Source organism: Corythoichthys intestinalis, chromosome 11 (genome assembly GCF_030265065.1).
Source record: "Corythoichthys intestinalis isolate RoL2023-P3 chromosome 11, ASM3026506v1, whole genome shotgun sequence".
Classification (NCBI taxonomy): domain Eukaryota; kingdom Metazoa; phylum Chordata; class Actinopteri; order Syngnathiformes; family Syngnathidae; genus Corythoichthys; species Corythoichthys intestinalis.
This window is the reverse complement of record NC_080405.1, coordinates 23,564,628-23,577,901: the sequence shown is the minus strand read 5'-3', so window position 1 is coordinate 23,577,901 and position 13,274 is coordinate 23,564,628. Positions and strand designations below refer to the sequence as shown.

The window sequence follows — 13,274 nt, the reverse complement described above, 5'->3', positions numbered from 1 at the left end:
TTGTCTAATTTTGGTACGCCTGTGCAAATTGTAGCCTCAGTTTCCCGGTGTTAGCTGACAGGATTGGAACCTTGTGTGGTCCTCTGCTGCTGTTGCCCATCTGTCTCAAGGTTATAAGTGTTGTGCTTTCAGACAGTTTCTACTGCATACCTAGGTTTTAACAAGTTATTATTTGAGTTACTGTTGCCTTTTCTATCATCACGAACCACTCTGACCATTCTCCTCTGACCTCTGGCATCAACAAGGCATTTTCACCCACAGAACTACTGTTCACTGGATGTTTTCTCATTTGCGAACCTTTCTCTGTAAACTCCAGAGATGATTGTTTGTGAGATTCCCAGTAGATCGGTAGTTTCGGAAATACTCAGACTACCCCGTCAGGTACGAACAACTATGCCATGTTCAAAGTCACTTCAAGCAACTTTCTTCCCCTTTCGGTTGATAAGTTTGAACAGCAGCAGATCGTCTTGACCATGTCTACATACTTCCGTGCAATGCGTTGCTGCCATGTGATTGAATGATTAAAAATTTGAGTTAAAGAGCGGTTGGACAGGTGTACCTAATAAAGTGGTCAGTGAGTCCAAAATAAGAGTATTTGTTTGAAGATTGACACAATTATCTTAACATATGTTTTATATGGCCTCGGAGGAAAAACAGTTGCGAGAAAATTCACTTGAATAACACATACAATCTGATACAAAAGCTGTATCAACCCCCCCCCCCCACACACACACACACATTTACAGTAATTATTAGAGTAGTTGTATTTTGTTATTGCTATTTTACGAGGTCAGGCACAGCATGAGAGGTGCGATGTTTTATGTAACTTATTTAGCAGCGTGAGAGAGCTACACTAAACATGTTCCATAATAAATACAAATCAAATCTTAATACAGTGGGGCAAATAAGTATTTAGTCAACCACCAATTGTGCAAGTTCTCCTACTTGAAAAGATTGGAGAGGCCTGTAATTGTCAACATGGGTAAACCTCAACCATGAGAGACAGAATGTGGGAAAAAAACAACAGAAAATCAAATTGTTTGATTATTAAAGAATTTATTTCCAAATTAGAGTGGAAAATAAGTATTTGGTCACCTATAAACAAGCAAGATTTCTGGCTGTCAAAGAGGTCTAACTTCTTCTAACGAGGTCTAACGAGATCTAATGAGGCTCTACTCGTTACCTGTATTAATGGCACTTGTTTCAACTGATTATCGATATAAAAGACACCTGTCCACAATCTCAGTCAGTCACACTCCAAACTCTATTATGGCCAAGACCATAGAGCTGTCGAAGGACACCAGAGACAAAATTGTAGACCTGCACCAGGCTGGGAAGACAGAATCTGCAATAGGTAAAACGCTTGGCGTAAAGAAATCACCTGTAGGAGCAATTATTAGAAAATGGAAGACACAAAAACACTGATAATCTCCCTCGATCTGGGGCTCCATGCAAGAGCTCACCGCGTGGCATCAAAATGATAACAAGAACGGTGAGCAAAAATCCCAGAACCACACGGGAGGACCTAGTCAATGACCTACAGAGAGCTGGGACCACAGTAACAAAGGCTACTATCAGTAACACAATGCGCCGTCAAGGACTCAAATCCTGCACTGCCAGACGTGTCCCCCTGCTGAAGAAAGTACATGTCCAGGAATGTTTACGGTTCGCTAGAGAGCATTTGGATGATCCAGAAAAGGACTGAGAGAATGTGTTATGGTCAGATGAAACCAAAATAGAACATTTTAGTAGAAACACAGGTTCTCGTGTTTGGAGGAGAAAGAATACTGAATTGGATCCGAAGAACACCATACCCACTCTGAAGCATGGAGGTGGAAACATCATGCTTTGGGGCTGTTTTTCTGCAAAGGGACCAGGACGACTGATATGTGTAAAGGAAAGAATGAATGGGGCCTTGTATCGAGAGATTTTGAGTGAAAATCTCCTTCCATCAGCAAGGGCATTGATGGTAAATGGTGTTATGCTTGTATAGCGCCTTTCCACCTTTTAAGGTGCTCAAAGTGCTGTACACTACATTGCCATCTACCTACTGGTGACACAGCACCAGGAGCAATGTGGGGTTCTGTATCTTGCTGAAGGATACTTAGGCGAGTTCATCAGGGCAGAGAATCGAACTCACAACCTTTGGGTTGGGGGACAACTACTCTACCACTGAGCCACACCATCCCCATTGAAGATGAGACTGGGCTGGGTCTTTCAGCATGACAATTATCCCAAACACACAGCCAGGGCAACAAAGGAGTACCTTCATAAGAAGCATTTCAAGGTTCTGGAGTGGTCTAGACAGTCTCCAGATCTCAACCCCATAGAAAATCTGTGGAGGGAGTTGAAAGCCCGTGTTGTCCAACGACAGCCCCAAAACATCACTGCTCTAGAGGAGATCTGCATGGAGGAATGGGCAAAAATACCAGCAACAGTATGTGAAAAGCTTGTGAAGAGTTACAGAAAACGTTTGGCCTCCGTTATTGGCAATGATGGGTAGGCTACATAACAAAGTATTGAGATGAACTTTTGGTATTGACCAAATACTTATTTTCCACCGTGATTTGCAAATAAATTCTTTAAAAATCAAACAATGTGATTTTCTGTTTTTTTTCCCACATTCTGTCCCTCATGGTTGAGGTTTACCCATGTTGACAATTACAGGCCTCTCTAATATTTTCTGGTGGGAGAACTTGCACAATTAGTGGTTGACTAAATACTTATTTGCCCCACTGTATGTAGTATTTTTTTCTTTGTAAAGGCAGATTGTTTTTTTTTCTATACAACTTATATCTTATTAACATTGTGACAGGTCATCTGCATTAGGTATAGGCAAAAACAAACCGAAAAACAAACAAACAAACAAAAAACAGTAAGGTGATGTTTGAGGAAATGCCATTAATGTCATGTTTCTCCATATAACCTTCCCATCCTAAATCTTCCTGCCCAAATGGACCCTCCTGGGTGTCATTAGCACCTCCACCTGGCTCACACCTCATCTTCCTGTTTCAGAGCATCAAACATATGTGCTTTGGTAGACAGCTTAAGCCTCAGACATACATATCCATGACAACATGCTGTCAAGACTTAGAGAGAAAGGGGTTGGCAATTATGTGACAGCTACAGTATAACCTGAAGTACTTGGGCAACATAGTGGATAATGTTTACCACATCTTTCTTACATTTAGCACATCTGAGTTCTAATTTTTGTTTTAAAAGTTTACCTTTGTTGTGATGCATTTCACCCCCTAATCTGAAAACATACTTAATGGCAATAATCTGTTTCCAGCCTTCCTAAGACCCCACACCCACAGAAAATGTTTTATAATAATAAAAATAGTGCACCTATAACATATCATAACACAATTAAATAGAATGTAAATAATTCAATCGATTGACAGCTCTTGTCTCAAAAAAATCATTATTTGGGTAATTTGTGTCACAAACCCACTTGCCTAAAGATTTAAGAGTGTGTCCGTCTGAGTTCTTGTCTATTCACACAGAGCAAAAACTGTGAGATTAGATCAGGGGCGTTACTAGGTTTTAAGAAAAGGGGGGGCTTAGCCCCCAGGAGAAACACAGGAATGTAGTGAACGCAGTGTACAAGTACAAGGCTTCACAAACAGCTAATATTTAAACCAGTTGTGCTTTTCAAACCCGCTGTTATGAAATGTTTGCCTCTGCGTATCTTGTGGGCTTCAGCTTCACCTTTCTGGGCCTTTTCAGAAATACGCCATAGGTGTAGCCACTTAATTAATTTTTTTTTATTGAATTATAAAGACACAAATGTCATACCCAAAATGGGGTCCATACATAAAACTACATTACTTCATTAAAAAAAAATAAAATAAAATAAAAAACCTTCACTTCAACCCCCCCAAAAAATCTAAAAAAAATAATAAAACAAAATTAAAAAAATGAAAGGAAAATAGTGTTCAAATGCAAATTTTTAAGTCTCAAATTTATTTTTTACATTCAAACACTTTTCTTTTTTTTAACTGACTAATGACTAACTGACACAAATCTACATTCAAAAGATGTGCGCAGTGTGCAAGCCAGATTTTTATTTGTCAAACACGGAGCATTTGGTTATTTTAATTACACTTTGTGCTGTTAGCTGGGGGCTGGAGCTAACTAACTGTTACTACCAGCAGTGATAAATACTCACTTTCTTGAAAAACCTTCTTATGTCCATCCGTCATCCATCTATTCACGCTCTGCTCTGTGTGCACTAGAGGTACACACACGCTGCTGGTACTGACTCCGAGCAAGGTCACAGGGAAAACGCAGACTGGATTATCAGTAATTTGCATGTTCTCTATATGAACAAGTGGAATGGATTCTATAACAACGCAATGAAGGGGCTCTCTACCTTACTCTATGAAGGGAGGGGAAACTGACAGATTTATGGTCATATTTAAGTTAATAATGACAGGTTATATGACTACTGAATTAAACTAATATCATGGCAACTTCATAGTGGACATGTCAGCATTTAAAAATAATAATAATAAAACGACACCAAATTATTAAGGGGTCTTAAGAATATTTGAGGGGGGCTGAAGCCCCTCTAAATTACGCCTAACAACGCCAATGGATTAGCTGAAGGACCTAAGCAAGGGGTCCAGTTTAAAAACGGTTCTCATGTTTTGTCAGGTTTATAGGGTCAAGTTCTCCATACCAAACAACTCCAAGCATATTGCAATGCACCTCACTTTCTGTACTACTCTCTGGAAATTCTGTAAAAGAAAATTATATTCCAGAAATTGTTTCCACAAAGCTGGAAGAGAGATTACATTATGAGTCTAGGTCAGCTGGGGGCATATTTGAGACAAACAACGCTGCAGGCTAACACCCAAAACCACACTGACCCCTGGTGGTCTATGTAACAACCGTAACGTACTAATCTTTACTCTTTCTCCTCAAACCTTTCACAAAACAAAGAGCAATTAAACGGGAAGGTGAACCAGAGCAAATTGTAGCTAATTGGAGATAGGTTTTTCATTGATTTTACAATCCAGTTTTGCTCGACTTGTTATCCCGTGTTCCTTGATTGCTATTTGACTAATATGGGTGTATTTAAATATCACACGAGAAACCTCTAAACAGGATTAAAAAAAAAAAAAAAAAAAAAATAGGAAAAAGAAAAAAAAAAAAAAAAAAACATTCAAGCAGTGGAATACTTCCTGCCCATCTGTCTCCTTTCCTTTAGGGTGACTCTCTCTATTACAGCTGGTGTCTGTCTGCTCATCTCATAGCCTGGATCTTTGGCTCTGTATGAGCAGCCAAGCAGAACTTACCACCTCTAAGATGCCTGTGCAGCAGCTAGAAAGAAGAACTGCTCTATATGCATAGCACAGGTATGGAAAATTGAGTCCTTGTTCTTTAGGCCCAAACCTAGACCTTTATCTACATCAGCATTTTGCTGACAATGTTAGGGTATCAACCATAAGTAAAAAACAAAGGCTATTAAGTGCAACAAAGGATACAGATGTTATTTGCTGGCAGCAATTCAACAAACAAGAGCAGCTAACATAAACTGTCAAAATGACCCATCTCATGCCGAACTGATGCACATGTTCAATTTCCCTCATTTGTCCTCAACAGTTGTAGGAGCCAAATAGAGTAATTTATGCAAATTACAAACAGTCCTATCAGATTGAGAACAAATGTGCAATTTCATCTTCTGACCAAAAAAAAAAGATATGACAGCATATGACAGAATAAATAATAAGACTAACAGCAAAGCGTTACAGTATTGCTATTAAAACAAATAGCATAGAAATATGCAAAAAAAGCGAGTTGTTTATTAACTTCTTTTTATGGTACTCCATGTTTTGTTGGTTTAGATTGTATTTTAATCTAATTATCACAAACATGATTGTTTTGAAGAGGTTAGGAAAATATTAAACTTTAGTTTCCATAAAATCAAGTGGCCTATTTATTTTAATGAGGTTGAGACAACACTGCTTGTCATAACATTCAACTAATCCTCACATTTTTGAGGAGATACACAACATTAGCGCTTGAAGCCTGTTTGTTTTGAAAGCTTTCCAAGCCTGAGTTAATACTCTAACCCACAAAAAAAGCTGAGACTTTGCCATTTCATTCTGCTCTTAAACTTCAGCAATGGTACAACACTACCTCAAATTTACCTCCTATAATATTGCATATTACCTGCTTATTTTTTCTTTAACACTCTAAATATGGATCCAATTGTGCCAGTCCTGGGACATGTAGTGTCTCAATTTATTTATGTGGTTTTTCACAGAAATTGTAACCATTTGTTTTAAAGGCCAACTGTTTATTTCAAGCAGTTTACTTTACTCCTGAATGAAATTTATTTAAAAAAATAAAATAAATAAAATATGCAATGTCTACGTAACTAAATGGTGCTGTTTTTTGAAATTTGGTTAGCTTTACGCTAACACGAATGCAAAATGCTTTAGATGAGTTTATGTTTGTGTTGTGTGTTTACAAGTCAAAACACAATAAAATGTTTTTTTCTTGTGTAACAAGCAAAAAAACCCAAACAACTACCGTATTTTTTGGACTATAAGTCGGAATTTTTTTCCATAGTTTGGCTGGGAGTGCGACTTATACTTTGGAGCGACTTATGTGTGAAATTATTAACACATTATATCATTTCACATGTTATTTTTGTGTTTTGGAGTGACACTGATGGTTTGGTAAACTTGTTAGAATATTCTTTATGCTATAGTTATCTGAATAACTCTTAATGGCTATGTTACGTTAACATACCGGCCACGTTCGCATTTCGTTGTTCATGCATCATGGTAACATTATCATACTATACACTTCTTCAGAATATTGTTCTGTATTGTATTTTTATTTTAAATTGCCTGCCAAGATGACATATCTGTTTCATGTGTTGGATTTTATCAAGTAAATGTCCCCCAAAAATTGGACTTATATGTACGCCGTTGCGACTTATATGTTTTTTTCCCCTCTTCATTGCGCATTTTTGGGCTGGTGCGACTTATATTCAGGTGCGACTTATAGTCCGAAATATACAGTAATGCAATTGCCATTGTTCATTGTTAAATCTACTTGTAAAATGTGTGTTGTAGTGTAGTGACACAAACAATTATTGAAATCGGATGCGCAACCATTTTTTTTTCTTATTGTATTTTGCATTATGCAATATAGTGTGTGTTTTTGCATATGTTTACTACTTTAGATTTATATTTTAACTTTTAAGATACACTTTAAAAAGCAAATGGTATTTTGGGGGGCACTGGAATGGATTAGAGGCATCTCCAGTCATTTGAAAGAATACAATTTTAGATAGGAGTGCTTTGAGTTATGAGCATGTTTAAGGACTAAAATCGATTGTGTCACAGTTGAAACAAAAACACCCACGCACAAACAAAGGAGGTTTAACTCACGTGGTGAAGGCTGGATTGTACTTGGCTCCCAGGTAATAAGAATACAGGTTGAACATGCCAATCATGAAGGCCACAAACACCATGATGAAGATGACCATGAACTTGAAGATGTCTTTGACTGTGCGTCCCAGCGAGATCTGCAGGGGGCCAAAGCTCTCGTTGGCTGGGAGGATATAGGCGATGCGCGAGAAGCTCAGCACAACCGCAATGGCGTACAGACCCTCCGAGATGATCTGGGGGTCTGAAGGGCGCCACTTGTTCCTGGCTGGAAAAAGAGGGAAAGATTTTCAAATCACATTGCATCTGAGAAAATGCAGTAACAAAAGACTTTTGAAAAATTGATGGTGAAGAGTCAACAAAACTCTGACAGTGTCTAATGTTCAAACGTTTAATGAAAGCAGTAATTTTTGCATGTTCACAGTATAGATTTGATGTGATCTGCCCATTTTGTGAAGCAACGAGATGAAAGGGAAAGTGTTGCTGAGACGAAGCAGAGCAAGGGTAGGAAGTGACAAGCGATGGATGTGAGATCTTTGGAGAACAAAGAGGAGGGATAAAGAGAGAGAGTCTGGTGAGAATTAAGAGTAGACACACCAGGCAGGAGAGAATAATAGGCTTTAGATAAAAAGTAAATAAAGCAAAGAAAAACAACAGAAGGCACATGTTAAGAAGGAAGACGGAAAGGCTAGTGGGAATACTTATGGTGGCCCTGGAAAGACATATGGAGAGCAGTTAAAGGTGATGATAACCCACAATGGGGTAGACAATAAATCATCTGCTTCCAGTGAGCTGCATTAATATGTTGTGACAGAGTCATGCCACTAGATGACAGCACTGATGAAGATTCTCTACTTTCCCAACATGCATGAAGCAGATTCTTGGCTCAATATACATTTGTGTGGGTATGCCATCGGAGTCGTTTATTGTACTGTATACTCATGTTGTGTGTCATTTCCTAAAATGAATAAGATTTCATTTTCCAAAAAATGCGAGAAGAGTACAGAAAGATTTGATGATGATTGTTGTTGGAAATTTGTCCTCGCAGTCACTACAATCCTTTTTTCAAGATCAAATCAGATTACTGATATTTTAAACATGAAACTCACATTCACTATCTTATCTTGTAGGCTTTAATTGCCATCATTTGCAATTATTTTTTTTTACTTTCCCTTTTAGTTATTGTACAACAATGACTATATGTATTTCATGCATGTGAAACCTAGTCTTGGGAGTTGACAGTTCTAATGTACGTTTGTATGTTTTTCAGCAATAATTACATTCTTTTATTGTTCCAGATAGAGTAGACTCTTAAGGCTTCAGTTGTATATGGTATCTAGATAGAGTAGATTCTTAAGGCTTCAGTTGTATACGGTATATGTATTAGTAGCTATCTAATGTACAGAGTATCACAAAAATGAGTACACCCCTCACATTTCTGCATTTATTTAAGTATATCTTTTTATGGGACAACACTGACAAAATAACACTTTGACACAATGAAAAGTAGTCTGTGTGCAGCTTATGTAATAGAGTTAATTTATTTTCCCCTCAAAATAACTCAAAATATAGCCATTAATATCCAAACCCCTGGCAACAAAAATGAGTACACCCCATAGAAACTACGTACATCCCTAAATGTCCAAATTGAGCACTACTTGTCATTTTCCCTCCCAAATGTCATGTGAGTTGTTATAGGAGCAGAGGTTGCGCTAGATTTTATCGTTGTCTGTCATTTTGACTGACAGGGTCATAAAAATCCGGTCATAATCTATTTTTACCCGTCACTTAATTTTTTTAAATGACGATAATGACATTGTGGTGACCCTTTGTTTGGCACAATTCACCTTCCGTACTTGTGTGTCCATTTGGCCGAGCGCGTTACCGGCTACGACACAGTCACGTGACAGAGACACTTAAGAGCCGCGCGCGTTCCGTTGTTCTACACCTCTACACCTGTTTGAATAGAGAGTTCACAGAGAGCAGCAGAGCTACAGCGGCTGGACACCAGTGATGGCAAACTGAAGCATCATGAAGCAATGAGGCTTTCCATCAAACTGGTTTGCTCCTGGGCCGAAGCATCATGAGGCTTCATTTGTTCTATTGCGCCATCATGTGGAAAATAAAGGTCATGACAGGCAGAGTGATTAAAATGATACCATGGATTTGATGGGGTCAAAACAGCAGGGAGTTGTGATGTGAATGAATGTGCATGTGTTACTTGACAGTAGAGCCTAGATCGGGCCTAAAAAATCCAGCCCGACCCGACCCGGCCCGCGTGTATTAAAGCCCGAGCCCGAGAAATTAACTTAACTTGCATGGCCGAGCCAGGAAAAAAAGCCAAATTTTTATTTTTTTATTTATGAGGACCCAGAAGCAGGAAATGCGGGGATGCAATGCATTAGTCAGACCTGGACAGAGCACTGCTTGGAAAATGGTTGTGTTTTGTGTGATCACATTTGTGACGACGCCTATGTGCATAATGATAACAAATTAAAGCCTGTCTTTTGTAACAAATTCTCCCAGTTAAACAAGACTGTAAAACGCATATTCAATAAACATTTATATCTTTTATATTTGTGTGTCTGTTCTATCAGGTGGATAGTTCATGCTTCATTTCCTTGGCAAAATGCAGCAACAGACATTTATTTTAATTCCTTCGAGTTGGCAGAAAAAAATGCAATTTTTCATAATGTTTAAATAGTCTACATACTTTTTTGATCATTATCAATGCATGTACACAACGAAATAACGCTGGATAGGTTTGTTAAATATATTTCTGTGTGGGATATTGTGCTCTCATGGGCGCACCTCTCTGAAAAGGAGAGAACAGCAGCATATACAAAAATAAACTAAAATACTTTTAAATGACATTATTTTAATGACTCGGATCAGAACACACAAAAGAACAACCTGCCTTAAGGAACACTGAAACAAAATAAGAACATTTTAAGGAACACCATGAACTTCAAGATGTCCACCTTCTCACGAAGAGGTGCGGCCCTCAAAACAAATGATAATAAAGATGTTTGACTAATATCATATCCGTATCGAAATTCGAAAAGGAAAGGATGCAGAGTTGCAGACTCGCGGAGAGCCCCAGAGCGTTCATGTGCGCAAACAATGCACTGGCTCTCCTGTGGCTCATGACAGCGCCCTTTCTCTGTTTTATACAATCTATTTATTTTATAACAAGTATTCCTTAGTTTAAAATCCATATAAAATAAATATACAGTATATTTGTTTTAAAAAAGTTAGCGAGAGAAGTCCGGCCCGACCCGACCAGACCCGAACGTAAATGATTGACATTTTGGGCCCGACCCGAGCTCAAGATCAAGGCTCGACTTGAAAGAATGTTTGCTTTGTTTTAGACATTGACATACAGTATAAACAAGGAACAAGACAAACCTTTCATTCATTTTTATAGAGGAAAACTAGCATTTCCAAAGTTTTTGGCTGTAAGCGTTTTTTTTTTTTTTAGATAGGATTTCTTTTGAAAATAGTCTTTCGCAAGGGATGGATGAGGCCGGGGTACAATGCCTCAACATAGATGAAGTGTTCTCTTGGTATACCAAAGTTCTTTAGAACAAAGTTTACACTTCACCTTTTGAAAAATCAGCAAGTAGAAGAAAGACATTAAAACGAGGGATACACTGTGTTGTTCCAATAATTTACAATATATATTCACACTGGTTATTATAATTTGAACTTTTGTAAGAGAACTGCTCAAAATGATCCCAGACAGGGGATGTTCTCTTCTTTTTCGTTGTGGATGGTGCGTCCATTGCAAAACGAATCCAATTGAATTGAGGTTTGAAGACGTGAGTTAGGTGTGTCAGTGTCACCTGTCAGCTCATTGTCGTCTCGGTGCGCCAGTTTATTTCGAATCACCCGCGAAACCATGTGTTGGCGATGACGTAGGAAGCCCGTCTCGTGAGGCTTCGGACGTAGCAACGTGCCTTCCGAGGCTTTGGGCGTGGCCACAAGCGTGATCAACACATGCCTCGATGCGCGCTTTGCAGATTTTTTTTTCCGGTTTACTCGGCACACGCATCGGCGCCTCGGCACAGTAGGGCACATCACTACTGGACACAGCAATTCGAGCTAACAAGACTCTTAACATTGCATACCGCTTCAACTTATTCAATAGTATTTAGTTTTCATTCATTTTAAATTAATATTCTGTCCGAACAAGCTTAACAGAGAATCCACACCGTGCCATCATCACACATCAAGCAGATGAGGTTACATATGGAACAATGAAATTAACAGTTCAACTGCTGTGGCCTGAACGCTGTCTCACACTTTCGTCCTGGTGCGAGTGGACTTGAATTGTGTACCCGCTTGTGCAGTCCCTCTTTTTTCACCTCTTTTATCAACACCATCGTCGTTTTGGGGCTTCGGACACTCAGTTGCCTTGACATTTTTCAGAGTAAGGCCAACGACGTCATGCATCAAGAGAGACAATAGCTAATTAATATGCTCACTCGCCACCCTGTGGTCTGGGGTGTGAATTGCAACCTGTCAAAATGACAGATGGACTTCAGTTTTTTCCGTCACCATTTTAAAAAATCGGTCAACGACGGAAAATATTCGGTTAACGCGACCCCTGTATAGGAGTGTTGTAAGCATTGCTGTAGAGATTGAAGAGGTGGGGGTTCAGCCTGTTAGTGCTCAGACCATACGCCACACTCTACATCAAATTAGTGTGCATGGCTGTCACCCCAGGAGGAAGCCTCTTCTGAAGACTGTACACAAGAAAGCCCGCAAACAGTTTGCTGAAGACATGTCAACAAAGCACATGGATTACTGGAACCATGTCCTATGGTCTGATGAGACGGGCGGGCGCCTAGGACAGGGGTTCCCAACCTATTCCACTAAGGCACACTGTGGGTGCAGGATTTCATTCTTACCAAACAAGATGACAACACTTTTTCCCCAATCTGGTGTTTTACAAGTGCAATCAGTTGATTGCAGTCAGGTGTGGCTTGTTTTAGCAGAAGCCTCATTGGTTCAACTGTCTCTGCTGGATCGGCTGGAACAAAAACCAGGACCCACAGTGTGCCTTGAGGACTGGGTTGAAAACCCCTGGCCTAGGACATGCTGGAGAGACTATGTCTCTCGGCTAGCTTGGGAACACCTTAGGACCCTGCAGGAGGAGTTGTTTGAAATAGCTGGGGAGTGGGGAAAGGGAAGTCTGGGCTTCCTTGCTACAGCTGCTGCCTATGCGAATGGATGGATAGATGAACACATGAACATGATTACTATGTAAAAATACAGTACATGGATATTGGTTGGGGGATTTCCATTACACATTATCGCAAAATAAAAGTGATATTTAAAAAAATTCGATAAAGTATAATTGGGACTTGAGCATGCTTCCATTGAAAGCTGTTTTTCAAAACAAACCTCGTAACTCACACCGCATCCTGCTGCTTCCATTCAAATAATGTCTGCTTTTGAGATATATAGTATGATAATATCGAAATGTCTGGAAAACACTTAAGTGTAAAAACTTTCTTTGCGATATTTGAGAGGTTTATCGAAATTTCCGTTACCCCTTTGTATTTCAGAGGGTCATGACAACCCAGCTCGTATTAAATCGAGTAAACAATGAGATATGGAAAAGGCTGTTTTACGTTGCTATAGACGACGGGTGTCCGAACTTTTTACTCCAAGGGCCGCTTTCAGATAAAAATCAAAGGACACAAGGACCAATTAGAATCCTTCCACTATCGTTTGTTAAACACGACTCAAAGCGATAACTTCAGACCTCCTTTCCAGGTGGCCTCAAAATGAGGATACTGTAAATTGGTGTGAACGACATGGGGTATTGGCCATATATACATTAGTTTTAAGGACTTA

At 39.2% G+C, this 13,274-nt stretch overlaps 1 protein-coding gene across 1 annotated transcript in view; it reads right to left on the bottom strand.

Moving 5' to 3' along the window:
• The window catches only part of LOC130924415 (short transient receptor potential channel 7-like), a 99,793-nt gene that overhangs the window by 51,988 nt on the left and 34,531 nt on the right, over positions 1-13,274 (bottom strand). Inside the window, exon 7 of the mRNA XM_057850966.1 lies at positions 7,413-7,677. Within this exon, the coding sequence (XP_057706949.1) occupies positions 7,413-7,677 (265 nt within the window). The remainder of the gene's footprint in view (positions 1-7,412; positions 7,678-13,274) is intronic.